This window comes from Meleagris gallopavo, chromosome 3 (assembly GCF_000146605.3).
Source record: "Meleagris gallopavo isolate NT-WF06-2002-E0010 breed Aviagen turkey brand Nicholas breeding stock chromosome 3, Turkey_5.1, whole genome shotgun sequence".
Lineage (NCBI taxonomy): Eukaryota > Metazoa > Chordata > Aves > Galliformes > Phasianidae > Meleagris > Meleagris gallopavo.
The window spans coordinates 24,233,477-24,247,015 of NC_015013.2; the positions used below are offsets into that span (position 1 = coordinate 24,233,477).

General features: G+C 38.0%; 1 protein-coding gene across 1 annotated transcript in view; it reads left to right on the forward strand.

The window, feature by feature from the left end:
• Positions 1-13,539, forward strand: part of CTNND2 (catenin delta 2) — a 607,095-nt gene that overhangs the window by 364,216 nt on the left and 229,340 nt on the right. The window contains exon 10 of the mRNA XM_019614298.2: positions 6,556-6,808. Within this exon, the coding sequence (XP_019469843.1) occupies positions 6,556-6,808 (253 nt within the window). The remainder of the gene's footprint in view (positions 1-6,555; positions 6,809-13,539) is intronic.

Here is a 13,539-nt window from a genome sequence, read left to right on the forward strand (position 1 = left end):
AGAGAATGGTTATCCTCTTCTCTGGGCTGACTCTGGAAATTCAAGGCTTCAGCTTTGACCTCTACGTTGCACTGCTAATTTGTACAGCTTCCAGGAAATCTAAAAGGGTCGTGCTTTTCTTATCCCGAAAGAAAGTGCATATCACTTTACCTGCTGAAGACTGCAACTTGGACTTTTTCTTCCCTGGGGAATTTGCATGTCGCCACTCCATGTGCTGTTGTTTTGATCCCAACTCGTAGTGGCGGCTCTATGTCTTGTCACCAGTAATGAAGCAATCCAGAAAACTCTCACCTTCAGCCTTGTACTGGTTCAGTAGGTCCTGATAAACTCATATATGGTGTTCTTTCTGTTCCTGCATGTGCAGACGTGACCCATCTTGTGCAAACTTTGATATTCCAATGTTGCCATCATTGTTTCCTAAGCATTGAAGCCAACACTTAGCTCTGTGCACAGTTTCCTGGTCATAATCCACTGACTCACAATGATGAGCTCTTCGAAATACTTATCATTCTGTGATGTGAGAGTTGTGCACAGCTGTCCAGAATGTGGTGTTTTTTTTCTGTCACCACTGCTGAAAGTGCACCAACTATTGCCTCACTGTGCTCACATACACTGTTTGGTCTCTGTAAACATTCAGCAAGCGTTGAGAAATTGTCTTTTTTTTTTTTTTTTCCTATGTGGAAGAATTCATTGTCACACCTTTGCTTCATACAGAGTCCTATGCACACTCCGTTCTGTCAGACTGCCCCTATGCTGCCATATGTCATGTGGCAACAGGATGTAATGGAATATTGATGGAAAGGTTCAACCTCTACTGCCCTACCACCAACATCCACCTCTGACATTGTGGGCCAGTGTGGTAAAATAGGAGGCATTACTTTTGCAGCTGGTCTCATATTACAGAAAATTGAAGTGTTGTATATGTTTTCTATTGTGCAATTGCTCTTGACTGAATTCAGTCTCCCATGATGAATTTTAATATCTCAGAGTCTAAAAGGTCAATTGCTTTCAAGGGCATTGGCAGTTGGTACTTTCTCCATTTAAATGCTCTTGTAACAAATGAATTAAGCTGTGTGTTCTCCCCAGACTCAGGGATACAATTCAGAGGCAAGAGGCAGTCTGAGAAAAGGTCTTGACAGAATACCTTTAGCAGCTGAAGGTAGCATCTGATTATCATGTGTGGATGCAATTTTTATTTATTTGTAAAGAGGAGCATGTTAGAACATGCTAAACATCTGAAAGTCTGAGAATGCAAGAATGTAAGTTAGTAGAAATTAAAATCTATCCTATCTGAAATGTGCTTTAGCTTCAGAAGGTGGAAGGATGTTGTTTTTTTGTCCTGTTAAAAACTTGAAAGTCATGGCTTCTGCCCTGCAAAAAAGGCAGTTGCTTCTCTCTTGAGGCAGAGAGCTGAGAATCTGAAGTAATTTAAAATATGTAGTTGCTGGGAGATTCTGAGTATCTGCATAAAATCTTTGTGTCCCCTCAGAAAAATGCACAGATCTCAAAATGCTTTAGGATAACACACTTTTGAGATGCAGGTTGTGTTATTGTGATGGGCAACCTGTAACTTTTAAACCTGATGATGAAAGACAATTGGAGGAAAGCGTATAGAGTTCTCAAAGTCTGTGTGTGCTGTGGATGTACATGTAAGGTTGAGTGCAGCAGTGAAGCCACCAACATTCCTTGGCTTAGGAAAATGTTATGTTCAAGTTTTGACTATTAGGCTTCACTGATCACTTCAAATAACGCTACAAATAAGCACTGATTTAGAACATTTTAGGTGCATGTGAATTAAACTGAAATGTAAATCATTGAGATTATAATATTGTTAGTATTGAAGTTCACAGAATTGCTTGTCTGCCTATTTCTTTATCAAAATTTGTCAGAGGGGCACATAGCCTTGTAGATGTCTTTATTCTTAAGGTATGTGTTTGTTGTTATTACAAACCAATGGGAATGGGTGACTTCAGATTGCCAGCTAATTGCACATGTGAACCTGTAAATAAAATGATTACTAGTAACGAAATGCCAAGTCTAAATTGGTAGCTAAGAAAATTATTCTATGTGCTAAGAGTAAGGCAGTAAGAGTACTTCTTCCTCTAGTGGAGTTGTTCACTGAAAGGAAACATTAAAAAAAAGCACAAAAGCAAAAAAGACAGTGTGAAGATGTGCAAGCTGATGTGGGATAATATAGACAAATAGATCTTTCAATGTGAACAGATACTGGTTGTTCTGATGATAGAGACATAGCTTAGAAAAGTAGTAGTTTGTTGGTTTTTTTGTAATGCCAAATCAGTGAAGGGACATCAACTTTCTAAGCGAAGGAATACTCAGCCTTAAAACAATTAATGTCAGATCTAAAAAGTCGTCTTAGAAAATTGAAGTGAAAGAATGCATAAATGCAGATACCGCTTTCGGTTCTTCAGTCTCCAAAGATCATCGCTGTTTGCATTGGAACAGGATTTATTATTATTCACGACCATCCGGAGAGCACAAGTTACGTTTCCTTGGATTCTACGAAGCAAGGCATTGTTCCCCCACAAAACAGTGGCATGTTCTTTGCAGCTGACAGTAACAGGAATGGCCTTTTGGATTATGCTAGAATAGTATTGAGTATTTCCCAAGGAACTGTAGTGTCGTCTCTGGGATAGGAAAATATGAACAACTAACATCTCCTGTGATACCATCTGGAGGAGTGATATCACAGTGACTTTGGTAAATTCTTTCTTCTTACCATGTAATTGGAAATTTATTAAGACTTATTAAAAAGAATAATAATTGGAATACATGCTTGTAACAGTGTTTAGACGCATTAATTACAAGTAGGTGTGATAGCCAAGTATAGCCAGTACTTGACAAAACTGTAGCATGTTTATGGGTGGAAAAGAGACCTGTTTCTGAATTGTTCTGTTTTCCCTTTGCTTGCATTCCCCACGTACTGTGTGTTATGTTCCTCCAGTAGGAGATGGCTGATACAGCAGAGTGTAGTGGTTTGCTATGCTCTGCCCATTGAAAGCAGCAAGCTGGGTGTGTGGGAACTGAGTGGAGGGGAGGAGGTTGCAACTCTCTTGACATACACAGAATGAAAGCATCTGGAGAAGGTTGGGGCCTGGCAGAAAGAGCCTAACTAGAAACAGCTGAGAGAGGGAGAGGACATGGAGGCAATAAAGGGAAAGAGGCTTCTCCAGTTATGTGGAGTTCAGTGCAATTCTGGAAGCCCTAAAAAGCGGAAGTGCTGAGAGCAAAGGTTGGCTGGATGGAGAAGATGCTGTCTTATGAGGATGCAAGGGGAAGACTTGTCTACAAATTCTTTATCTCCCTTCTGTCTGAAGATAAACTCAGGCAATTGAATAGAATGGAATTTGGACACTAAAGTTTTGCAAGATCAGCAACTAAACAAAACACATAGAAGTGAGGGAGAACACAATGGAAAACAAAATGAGAATTGGAAGAAATTTGGCTGTCTTTCTTGATAATAAGAAACTTCATAGTGAAGTGCCTGAGCTACAGAAGACTTCCTTGGTGTTAAACCTAAACTCAAGCTTTGTATCCTGCACCAAAGGCAACCACGTTCCTGTTTTGAATGGGCCAGGTTCCAGGGAAGTTAGCCTGAGGGCTAGCACGTTTCTGCTGCAGCACACGTTCCCCTCCTTCTCTTCTTCTTTTGTTGGATCAAAGCCCTGATCCTTGTCCAGGTAGCATGACAGGAGGCTACCTGTGTATCGTGGTAGCTGTACGGTTACTGCTGTGTCTGACTTTTGATTTGTGAGAAGTCAAATGTGAAAGTTGGAGGAACAGGTAAGTGAATTTGTTTTAAAAGCACGCTACAAGGTTGCTGTCATCTTCAGATGTGTCTGGTACACGAACACTTTCTGGTCTGCTCAGCGTGCCCTGTGATTTAACGTTGCCTGGTGAAACAAATGGATTTCTGAACTTTATTGTTTAATAGGCATAATAACTATGACTTTGGTGTTTAAAGAGCTAAATCACAGGGATTTCTCATTTAGCACTATGCTTAATAGGCTTATTGTCAATCAATAAAGCTAGCTGCTAAAAGAATTTAACTTAAGCAGTTGTAATGGGTTGGTAGAAGGTGGCTTTGCTTCAGTTTGACTTGAAACTATTCATGTAAAAATGTCTATTCGAGTTTTACAGTCCATGGTAGTGATTCTACTCCAGTTAAATGTAGAAGTTACTCTAAAGTGAGTGGGGCTTTTTGTGTTTTTGCTCTTTTTTGCATTTGGTTTGTCGGATTGTGTGGTGTTTTTTTGTTTTTTTTACACTTAATTGGCCTAACACTGGGCAAACAAGCTGAGAAATGAATGTTTAGCTAAGTCATAGACTTACTCCATTTTTCTACTCTAACTCTGGTAGGTCTGTGCTCATTGTGATAAAATTTGAAAGGATGTAAGTCTCTTTTAGGAAGATAATTTGAGAAATAAATCAGTTACTCAAAAAGCACATAGGTGTTAGAGTGACAGTTTCTGTTCATGTAAGTGAGTACTTATTTTGATAACAAGGCAAAGGGGAAAATGGAAATAAAAGTTCTCAAAGAGTTTAAAAACAAACATGTTTTCCATTGAGCTGCCTTGAGAAGTAAATACATTTCTTTGCAAAATATTCCATTGTATGTTACAATGTAGCTGTTATTTTCAGCACTATTAGCATTGTAGGATTTTTATGCAATCCTCCCTGCGTTGTATCAACAGCTAGCAGGATGTTCTGCATACTGACAATACTTAAAAGCAAGCTATATCAGTATACAACCCCACTTTTCTCTCCCTCTTAAAAATATTTCTAGAATATTCTCTGACTTGCTTTTTCACTTTTTTTTCCTCATAAGGCACCAAATGTTCAGTTTGAATTAAGTCTATTTTCTGTTAAAAAGTGATGTTTTGTGTCTTCATAACACATTACTTTTTTAATTTTTAACCAATTTAGCATGGTTTGTGCATGAGATGTTCTGGTATGCTAATATTGTTCTTTCATTTTAACTGATGCAGATTTACAGAAAGGTCTGTATGTGTCTTATTCCTCATTTCATGAGGAATTATTTGCTAACAATTAAGAACAGTACTTAGAAAATCTTGCTGAAAATTTACATCAAGGTAATTCCACTTTTTTGTGCTTGTAACAGTGCTATAAGATAGTACTTGTTATTGTGGAGCAGTATGCTTCAGAATCAGGAAAAATGAAAATAAGGCAGAATTTGATACAAATTTGAAACAAATTTGAAATGTTCATAAACTGTAAATTTTGACAAATAGTAGCTCAGACAAAATTGCAGTAATTGTTTTTTAAGCTCTGTCTATTTCATTTGCTGACACTTAAAGGGAAAATTCTTAAAATCCCTTTCATGGATCTACAACATGCCAAAAATGTTTACTTTCCTGAATCGTCAATGTAAATGTTAATTAAAAAAGGACTGGGAAATACCTTATGAATATCTATCATGGGAATATGCAATTTTGCCTACAATTTCGTGTATAAATTTGGCTCAGCAAAAAATAGTCCTGAACCCAGGCTCATTCCTGCTTGCAAATGTGGGGGGAAATGGGACCCATGAAGAATTCCCTTGTCATTGTAAGCAGTCCAAGCCAGCTTTTAATTTGTATTTCTTTTCAGGCTGAAGATTATGTGGGTGTTGCTTCTCTAGCCCTTACAGTGCAAAGCCAATTGCCTATATTTGGACTTTGGTTTAAAAGTATTGTATATTTAGTAAGAATCTCAAAGTTGACCATATTCCTATTACACTGCTGCATAACAGAAAGATAATGGGCCATGAGGGGGTTTAGTAAGATTTTTTTAGTTGAAAAAGCATTAGATCAGTTTAATTGTGTAAGTAGGCCGCTCAGAACTGATAATATAATAATCTTTAACTTGGTGTACAGCCCCTATCGGTATGCATTAAGATATCTGTTGGCCTCTTTGTACCTGGCTCTCTTTCAGACTCAGGTAGGGGTAGCATTCCTGGAAGTCTTTTATATGGTGAAATACGGGGTGGGGAGGAGGGGAAGGTTACAGAAGTTTACACAGTAACAGTCAGTGGCTGGTATCTGGTTTTACCTTTTGCACAGACACCAGGAATATCAATTCCAGCTGGCCGTGGCAATTTCTTTTGCCAAGGAACAGTACAGCATAGCTTGTTAAATCAGGCTCAGGAGGCCGTTTCTTCTGCTCACCTCTTGAAAGGCTGCAAAAAGCATTTGATGGTGTTTGTAAATCCTAGTGTGATGAGTCCTATGCTTTTTATGCACTTTTTGTCCCAGGTTAGTGCAAGTAAAACACCAAGTGAAAAGCATTGCTGCAGTCTATTTAGCTGAAGTAAAGGCCCCCTAGTCTAGAAGTGGAGTGACATTTAGAAATTCATTTGACAGTTACTTACTTCAGTGGTTTTGAAAATGACAATGTTCTTTGTTTTGTTTTTTTTTCTCGTTCTTTTTGAACCCCTGTTTTATATGTGTGTGTTTTTTTTCCTCTGCCTAGACCTGGTTAACCATTTCTGTGAACAGGTCCTCAATTTTTTACTTTGTCCCTACTTTCCTGTCGTAGCCCCATCTTCCCCTGGTGTCGACTCCGTACCCTTACAGCGCACAGGCAGTCAACACGGCACACAGAACGCAACCGCGACCTTCCAGAGGGCCAGCTATGCTGCAGGCCCAGCCTCCAATTACGCAGACCCCTACCGACAGCTGCAGTATTGTCCTTCTGTTGAATCACCATACAGCAAATCTGGGCCAGCCATCCCACCTGAGGGGACCTTGGCTAGGTCACCTTCCATTGATAGCATTCAGAAAGATCCCAGGTGGGTGAAACCTTAATTGTCTACTATTTCTTGCTCATGCAGAGGTTTGAAATTGCAGTTTGCTTTGTGTATTTCTGCTGTTGAATATCACCAACAAAATCCCACGACCCGAAACCTGATGGTAAGTATAAAACTTTTTGTATAGCACTTTTATTCTGATGCTTTACCTTGGACAGGCTCTCATGAGCTCTTCTTAAAAATGAAATGACAGATGTGGTCTTGGATACATACATCTAGCCTGCTTTCAATAGTCCCACCCCTCCAAATCTTCTGGAAAGTAATTTTCTCTGAAAATGGAAGTGGTGGTATGACTTTCGATTCTAACAGTTGTGAACTAAACTTTCAAGGTACTGCTTGGGCAGGAGTTGTTACAGTTGTTGGTTTTTCTGTGGTTAATATTCACAGAAGGATATTCTGGTATCAGGTAATGAGACTGAGCGATGTAAAACAGCCTATGGCCAGGTTTGTGCTTCACCCTGTGTCTTATGCAAGCTTCTAATACCAGTACATGATAGCAGAATGTATGTGCTACAGCTTTCTATAAATGATTTTTACATTGCATGCTCTTTCAGTGCCTATTACAACTTAGTCACACCCAATAGCAATACGGTTGTGATGTGCTCATGTGCCTAGGGAAGACACAAGAGGTAAATTTTATAGCCATTCATATGTCCAGTGGACGCAGAAACAGTTTAGGGAATTTTCTGGCATATGCTTTGACTTCCATGATAACAGTAGTGCAGATGCTGACTGAAATCATTGATGCACTTAGTAATTTTCTTTAATTTTCTGATGGAAAAGAGAACAGGTTTGTTTGTTTGTTTGTTTTTGTGACTGAAGTTTAAACCTATCAAAAATGCCAGTTCATACAATTTTTTTTTCCTGTGGTAGATGGTATGAACTGCTTATCAATTTGTTACATGTAATACATAAGTGGACCCAAAAATTTGCACCCCTCCAAATTGGTGGAAATGCTAAGTAAAAATTTGTAAAGACTTTTCTTGCAGCATTAAAAAACCAGTATTCACAATCTGATATCTCTACTTGTTTAGCATGAGGGAAGTTCTTTCTAACCAAGTACCCAATAGCAGCTAAATTTTATGGCACATCAGAAGAATATTGGTAACCGGAGGGGAATAGTCTTTTTAATAAAAACTCAGTGTTTTGATATGTTTGTATTCCAGAATATAAAAGCTAGCAGAAGAAAAAAGGATTTCCTTTTGTAAATATCTCGCTTTCAAACTTGAAGGAAAATTGCTTTAGGAGAGCACAAAAAAATGACTGTAATCCATGTGAAATGTTCTTAAGAGCTGCATGATGGCACTCTTGCTGACATACAGGAAACGTATTTGTAGTATCTCTACAGGTGCTAGATATTATGTCTGTGTAAAATAAAAGGTCATCTCTGAGTTGCTCTGCAATCACTTTGAAACTGATATTCAGTTACCATCTATGAAATGAGCTTATAAAAGAAGGTTTTCTCTTGCAGACTTCTCATTTGGCTGTTTTTTCATTCTCCTACTGTGAATAGTTGTGCATTCATGAGTATTGATTTTTGTAGGAAAAGTAGCAGCATATAGACATCCAGGTTAAATTGAACTTCATAAACTCTTAGAGGCAGTCATTAAATGCTGTTTTGCTATGATCACTGCTAAATGGACTCGGACTTTTCACCACTTCTCTAAAAGAGGTTTGCATTATATAAATCATGGTCTATGCATCAAACGAATGAGATTGTGGGGTGTCCATTACTTAATGATGCTGCTCCTACGTGTTGGCAGAGAATACTTTTTATAGAGTTTTATAAAGTCAGCAAGTTTTTCAGGAGGACTATTGATTATTTTGTTGTCAGCTCAGTCTGCAGCAGCTATAGTCTGCCTTGGCAGACCAGTTTGTGAGACTACTTGTGGACTGTAACTATCGTTGATCATTCAGATACTGGAAAGACTTTGAAAGATTGGAAGGTGTTCAGAGAAAAGAAACAAAAGTGGTTAGGAGGTGGCTGATTTATATGGATAAAATACGAAACTTCATATAAGTGGCAGGTTTGGAAAGGAGAGAACAGAAGATTTTGCAGGTGCTTGAATTTTTAAGGAAAGACAGAATTTATATAGTATAGCATATAGGAGATAAAATGAGTGGCTATAATTAGGAAAACCAGAAAAATTTTTCAAATACACAAAAAAATTGCAATAGTGTCAAGTTTCATTGTATTCCTCGAAGGATTTATATCATGCATAGCAAAAAGAAAGAATCTTGTTACCCAGTAAATGGACTTGAGCGACTGATAAATCTTGAGCTTCTTTACAGAGATATTGCTGCTTTTGTGATTTGCTTGCTTGTTTTCATTTTTAAAATGACTTAGATGAGTGGTTACAGAGTGGCAGGCATAATTTTCAGACACAGTCAACCTTTCCACCAGAGGTCCAAACAAAGGTTTACTGGAAGAGCAAACTGTGAGACAAAAATAAATTAATTACAGGCTTTTGAATAGCATTTGCTATATGTCAGTCAGTTCAAGATGGAAAATAGATGCCCAGAAGAGAATAATAAGCCATTAGAGTTTCTAAAACTGAATGCTATTTTCTGGACTCTTAAGTTTAGATGAGATTTCTGTATGAAGTCCAGGAAAAATGGTTGGCAGGCACTGCAGAAATAGACAACTTCTTCCATTGTTTTCAGCATGTAGTTTGAATAGCAAACACTACAGTTTTACATATATGTTCTGAGCTGACACTTTGCAAATTAATTTTTAACTCAGCATCTGTTCTCCATCATTCAGCTCTCATAAAATATGGTTTAATATTCATTATCTTAAAGTTTAGCATCTATTTCTAAAAAGCAAAAGAATAATTATCAGGTTTGTGGTAATAGGTATTTTTTAACTTACTCAGGCTGCTAGCTGGTGAATGACATGGTGAAGATGGTGAAAACTACATACATGTATTCTGTCAGTCTGGTGCTTTGCCTTAATTAGAAAGGAAAGGAAAGCCCTTTTCTCTCTGCATGTCAATAATGAAAATTAAGTTATGTGTATGGAAAAAAACAAGTTGAACATCAGACAATTTATTTACAAGTTGATTATTTTTTGTTTGATTGCTGTTAGAAGAAGAACAGAAGTTTGAAGTGTAGCTGACGTGAACTGTTTCATGCCATAATTTCTTATATGAAAACGTGGTGTAAAGGAAGGGTGCAAAATAATAGTATTTGTTTTCTTAGTATTGTCTTGGTTTTATTTCTTGTTGAACTGTAAACAAGAAAAGTTGTGTGTGTTTTGAAGTGTTGGAAATATGTGCTTGTAATATTTTTCTGCCCTGCTTTTATTTAAGAAAGATTTGTCTGTCCTTTAAATTTCAAAAAATTCTTTAAGGTTTGCCCATCTGTAGAACATGGGGCAACTGGAATGCCCTGGAAATTGAAGCGTCAGTATGCAATTATCAGTCTGTGTGCCTTCCAATTTCTACACCGAAATGTCTTTCAGATTAATACGTATCAGTGATATTTGGTAGTAACTGGCTTTGCTTATTTATGAATGGGCCTGTGTCTGGTTTGATAGGTTGAGTTAACAATTCTTGTGTTGTTTTGTGACTCCTGTTCATACATGTTTCAGACCCCTTATAACCATTTCTTCTGAAGAAACTGGCTAATTTGGTGAATGCAATTGTAAGAGGTTCATTCTTTACCATAGTGCTGTCTGCAGCAATAACAAAACATCACCACAAGCAGTGGAATTGTGTTGCAAATAAAGAAGAAACGAACATTTCTAAATCCAGCTGTCTCACAGCAGCTCTTCCTTTTACAGCAGTCTGTGCTTAGGTCAGCACAGTGATGGAGCTTTCCAGGTATTGCACGCTTGAGCTGTAATGCCCAGAGATGTTTCTGCTTCATTCTGTGCATTTGGAGTCAACATTGCACCTCATGATTTCTGCTGGCTGTAATTTCTTCCATAGCAGAAAATGAGAGTTCTGGTGGTCTAAACTTAAAAGTTGGCTTTCTTACCACTTATAAAAGGAAATAAATTGATCAGAACGTTCTGTATGGACTACTAATTTCAAAACTCCTCGTTTTTCTGTTTTCTATTTTTTTGGTGTTTCACTGGTGTGAGTTTTTTTGTTGCTTTTTTTATTTATATGTGCTGTGTTTTCAAAATGCAAGCTAGAAAGCTTTCTTTTCTGCCAGAGAAGTCAAAGAAATAGAATAAGTTTTAGTTAACTTCTGTATTCCAGTAAAATTGCATATGGGATCAGTACACACAGTTTGGAACATATTGTGTTAAAGGCTGAATGTTTTTGCAGGAGTCTTTACCATATATTTAATCTTGCTTTGTTCCAAGTGTTCTCGGCACTGAAATAGTGTTAGTCTGCTATAAACTGTATAGCAGCTGGGCAGTAGAATGGTATAACAAGGTGGGAAAATAAGTGTAAACCTGCATGTGTGGGAGATTGGATGTTTGTGAGAATGTGTCTGGTAGGTTCCTTAGGAGAGGATATCACCTGCAGAAAGGAGCTTCAGTTGAAGGAGAAGTGACCTTGGAACAGCTGATGACAACAGTGTGCTGTCCTGCTCTGTTCAGAGCTGAGATGTGGGCTGGGGTTCTCAGAATCCAACAGGCTGCTGGAGGTGTTGGCTGGACTCTGTCCTTCCTGCTGGCATGTGGCTTGTAGCACTTACTTATCCAAACAAGGACAGGTCTGCCACATTCCAGGTTAAAGCCTTTACGACTAAATTATCATGTGCTGTATCTCTGATACTAAACGATTTGTATTATATTAAAACATTTTGGGAAGACAGAGAGCATATCTACGGTGGGAGTGGGCAAGGACTTAGGGAACCAGAGCATAGTTCTTTAACCGAAAAGGTGGAGGGATGAAGTTAATATTCATGATCTGAATGTGACAGAACAAAGATTGCAGATTCACCTCCCTGGTTCCCTGTGATACGATGTGATGGGCAGATCTCTTCACCCACAAGTTTTCGAAGGTCTCTCTTACCCTCATCTGATATTAGGGGTAAAGTGGAAGGGGAAATTCTCCAAAGATGTTGGTAGCGAGGAAGCCATGGGAAGCATATTTCTAGTGGATCTGAGCACATGTATGTTTGGCAGTGTAGACATACCTTGAGAAATTGAATGCTTCAAATTCTGAGGTCCTGCTAACATCCTACTAAGAAGTCCTTAATCTGGTTAGATATCTTTTATTTATTCAGCTAATAAATATCTGGTTTATTTTCCCCTACATAAAAAAAAAAAAATAATTGTGCTTCCTCTCTGAAAAACTGACCTTAAAAAGAAAATAAAATCAGAATTTCAAAACAGCACAAAATACAGGAGATTCAAGTAAAGCAAGTCCAGAGAAAATTTCACTTCTTCATACAGATCCTTAGTGTGCATAGTAGCTTTGAGAAAAGATGAAAAATCATATAAAGTATGCAGAGATTTTTTTCCCCTTTCTGTTGTACATAAATAAGGTTGAAGCCTGCTTATTTAAAGTAGTTGAGGTGGAGGTCATGAATTGTCACAGTCTTAATTTGGAATTTCAGAAGACTGCTTTGGCTGGAAACCTTTGGCTGGAGAAGACTTTCTTTAAGAGTATTCAGATCCAACTTGGATAGAGCAAAATAAGTGAGCTGGTAACTGATCCAGACCTGGGTCAACTTTGAAGTAGAGGAATAGTGCCCAGAATTTGGAAAACATATCATGTGTGGCCACACTGCTGTGTAGACCGACAGTTTCTATCTGTTTTTCCACTGCTTACATAGCATTGGTCTCAAAATGACTGGATAAGTGCTGGACAGAAGTAAAATCATCCTCTGGTGCAGCAGGTTTGATTCAGTATGCATGAAAGCATCACGTCTATTTGCTTTTTTTTCAATATTGCAATTGTCCCATGCTGTTTCGCAACTTCCTTTGTCTTGGAAATCCTTTGAAGGAAAAAATCCTGGAGTGTACTCTACAGAAATAGTACCTGTGCTTTTAGCTCATGAAGCACGAGCATCCACTTGTTCTTGTCTGTAACTAGTAAGATTATTGACTGCAAAACGCCACTCCATTTTTGTTGCCATCCTGTTGTTAAAGAAGATCTTATCATTTACAAACCTGCTGTACTGTAATCACAGAACATCACAATCTAGGTATCACAGTAACATAGAAGACTGGTCCATGTAGTTTGAGTAATGAGTCTGTCCTGAAGTTCTTACAGTTCCTAAGCCACCAACAGAGGAGAATTGGCTATATATAGCCATTTTATTTGGTAGGAAATTTATGTAGGATATATAGAAGGTATAATTTTGAGATAGAGATAAAATTTTTGTTTGGTTTGAAAGTGTAGTTCTATCAATATTCTGCCTCAAACAGAAGGTAATTTGTTTCTTTTGTACTGGAGGAAGAGAAGTGAAAGGCTGCTTATGTACTTGTCAGTGATACAGGGCATTCACAAGGAAGTGGTGGAGATTCACATACTGTTTATAAATCCACAGCTGAGTAAATGAAAGAACAAAAGAAAGACCAAGATCTCCTCCTTCCTAAATAATTTTTTTTCCCCATTGCAATAATGCAGATCTGACACTTGAAGAACAGCAACAAAGTCCTTTCCACTGTTTCTTTTCCAATCTGTTGTGTCTTTTAATGTCTTGATTCATCTAGGGGGAAAAAGCAGGTGGGCGGTGAGCCTCATTCACATACTGTCCATAGCTCATTTTTGTCTCTTGAATGGTGTAACTGAGCATCTAATAGT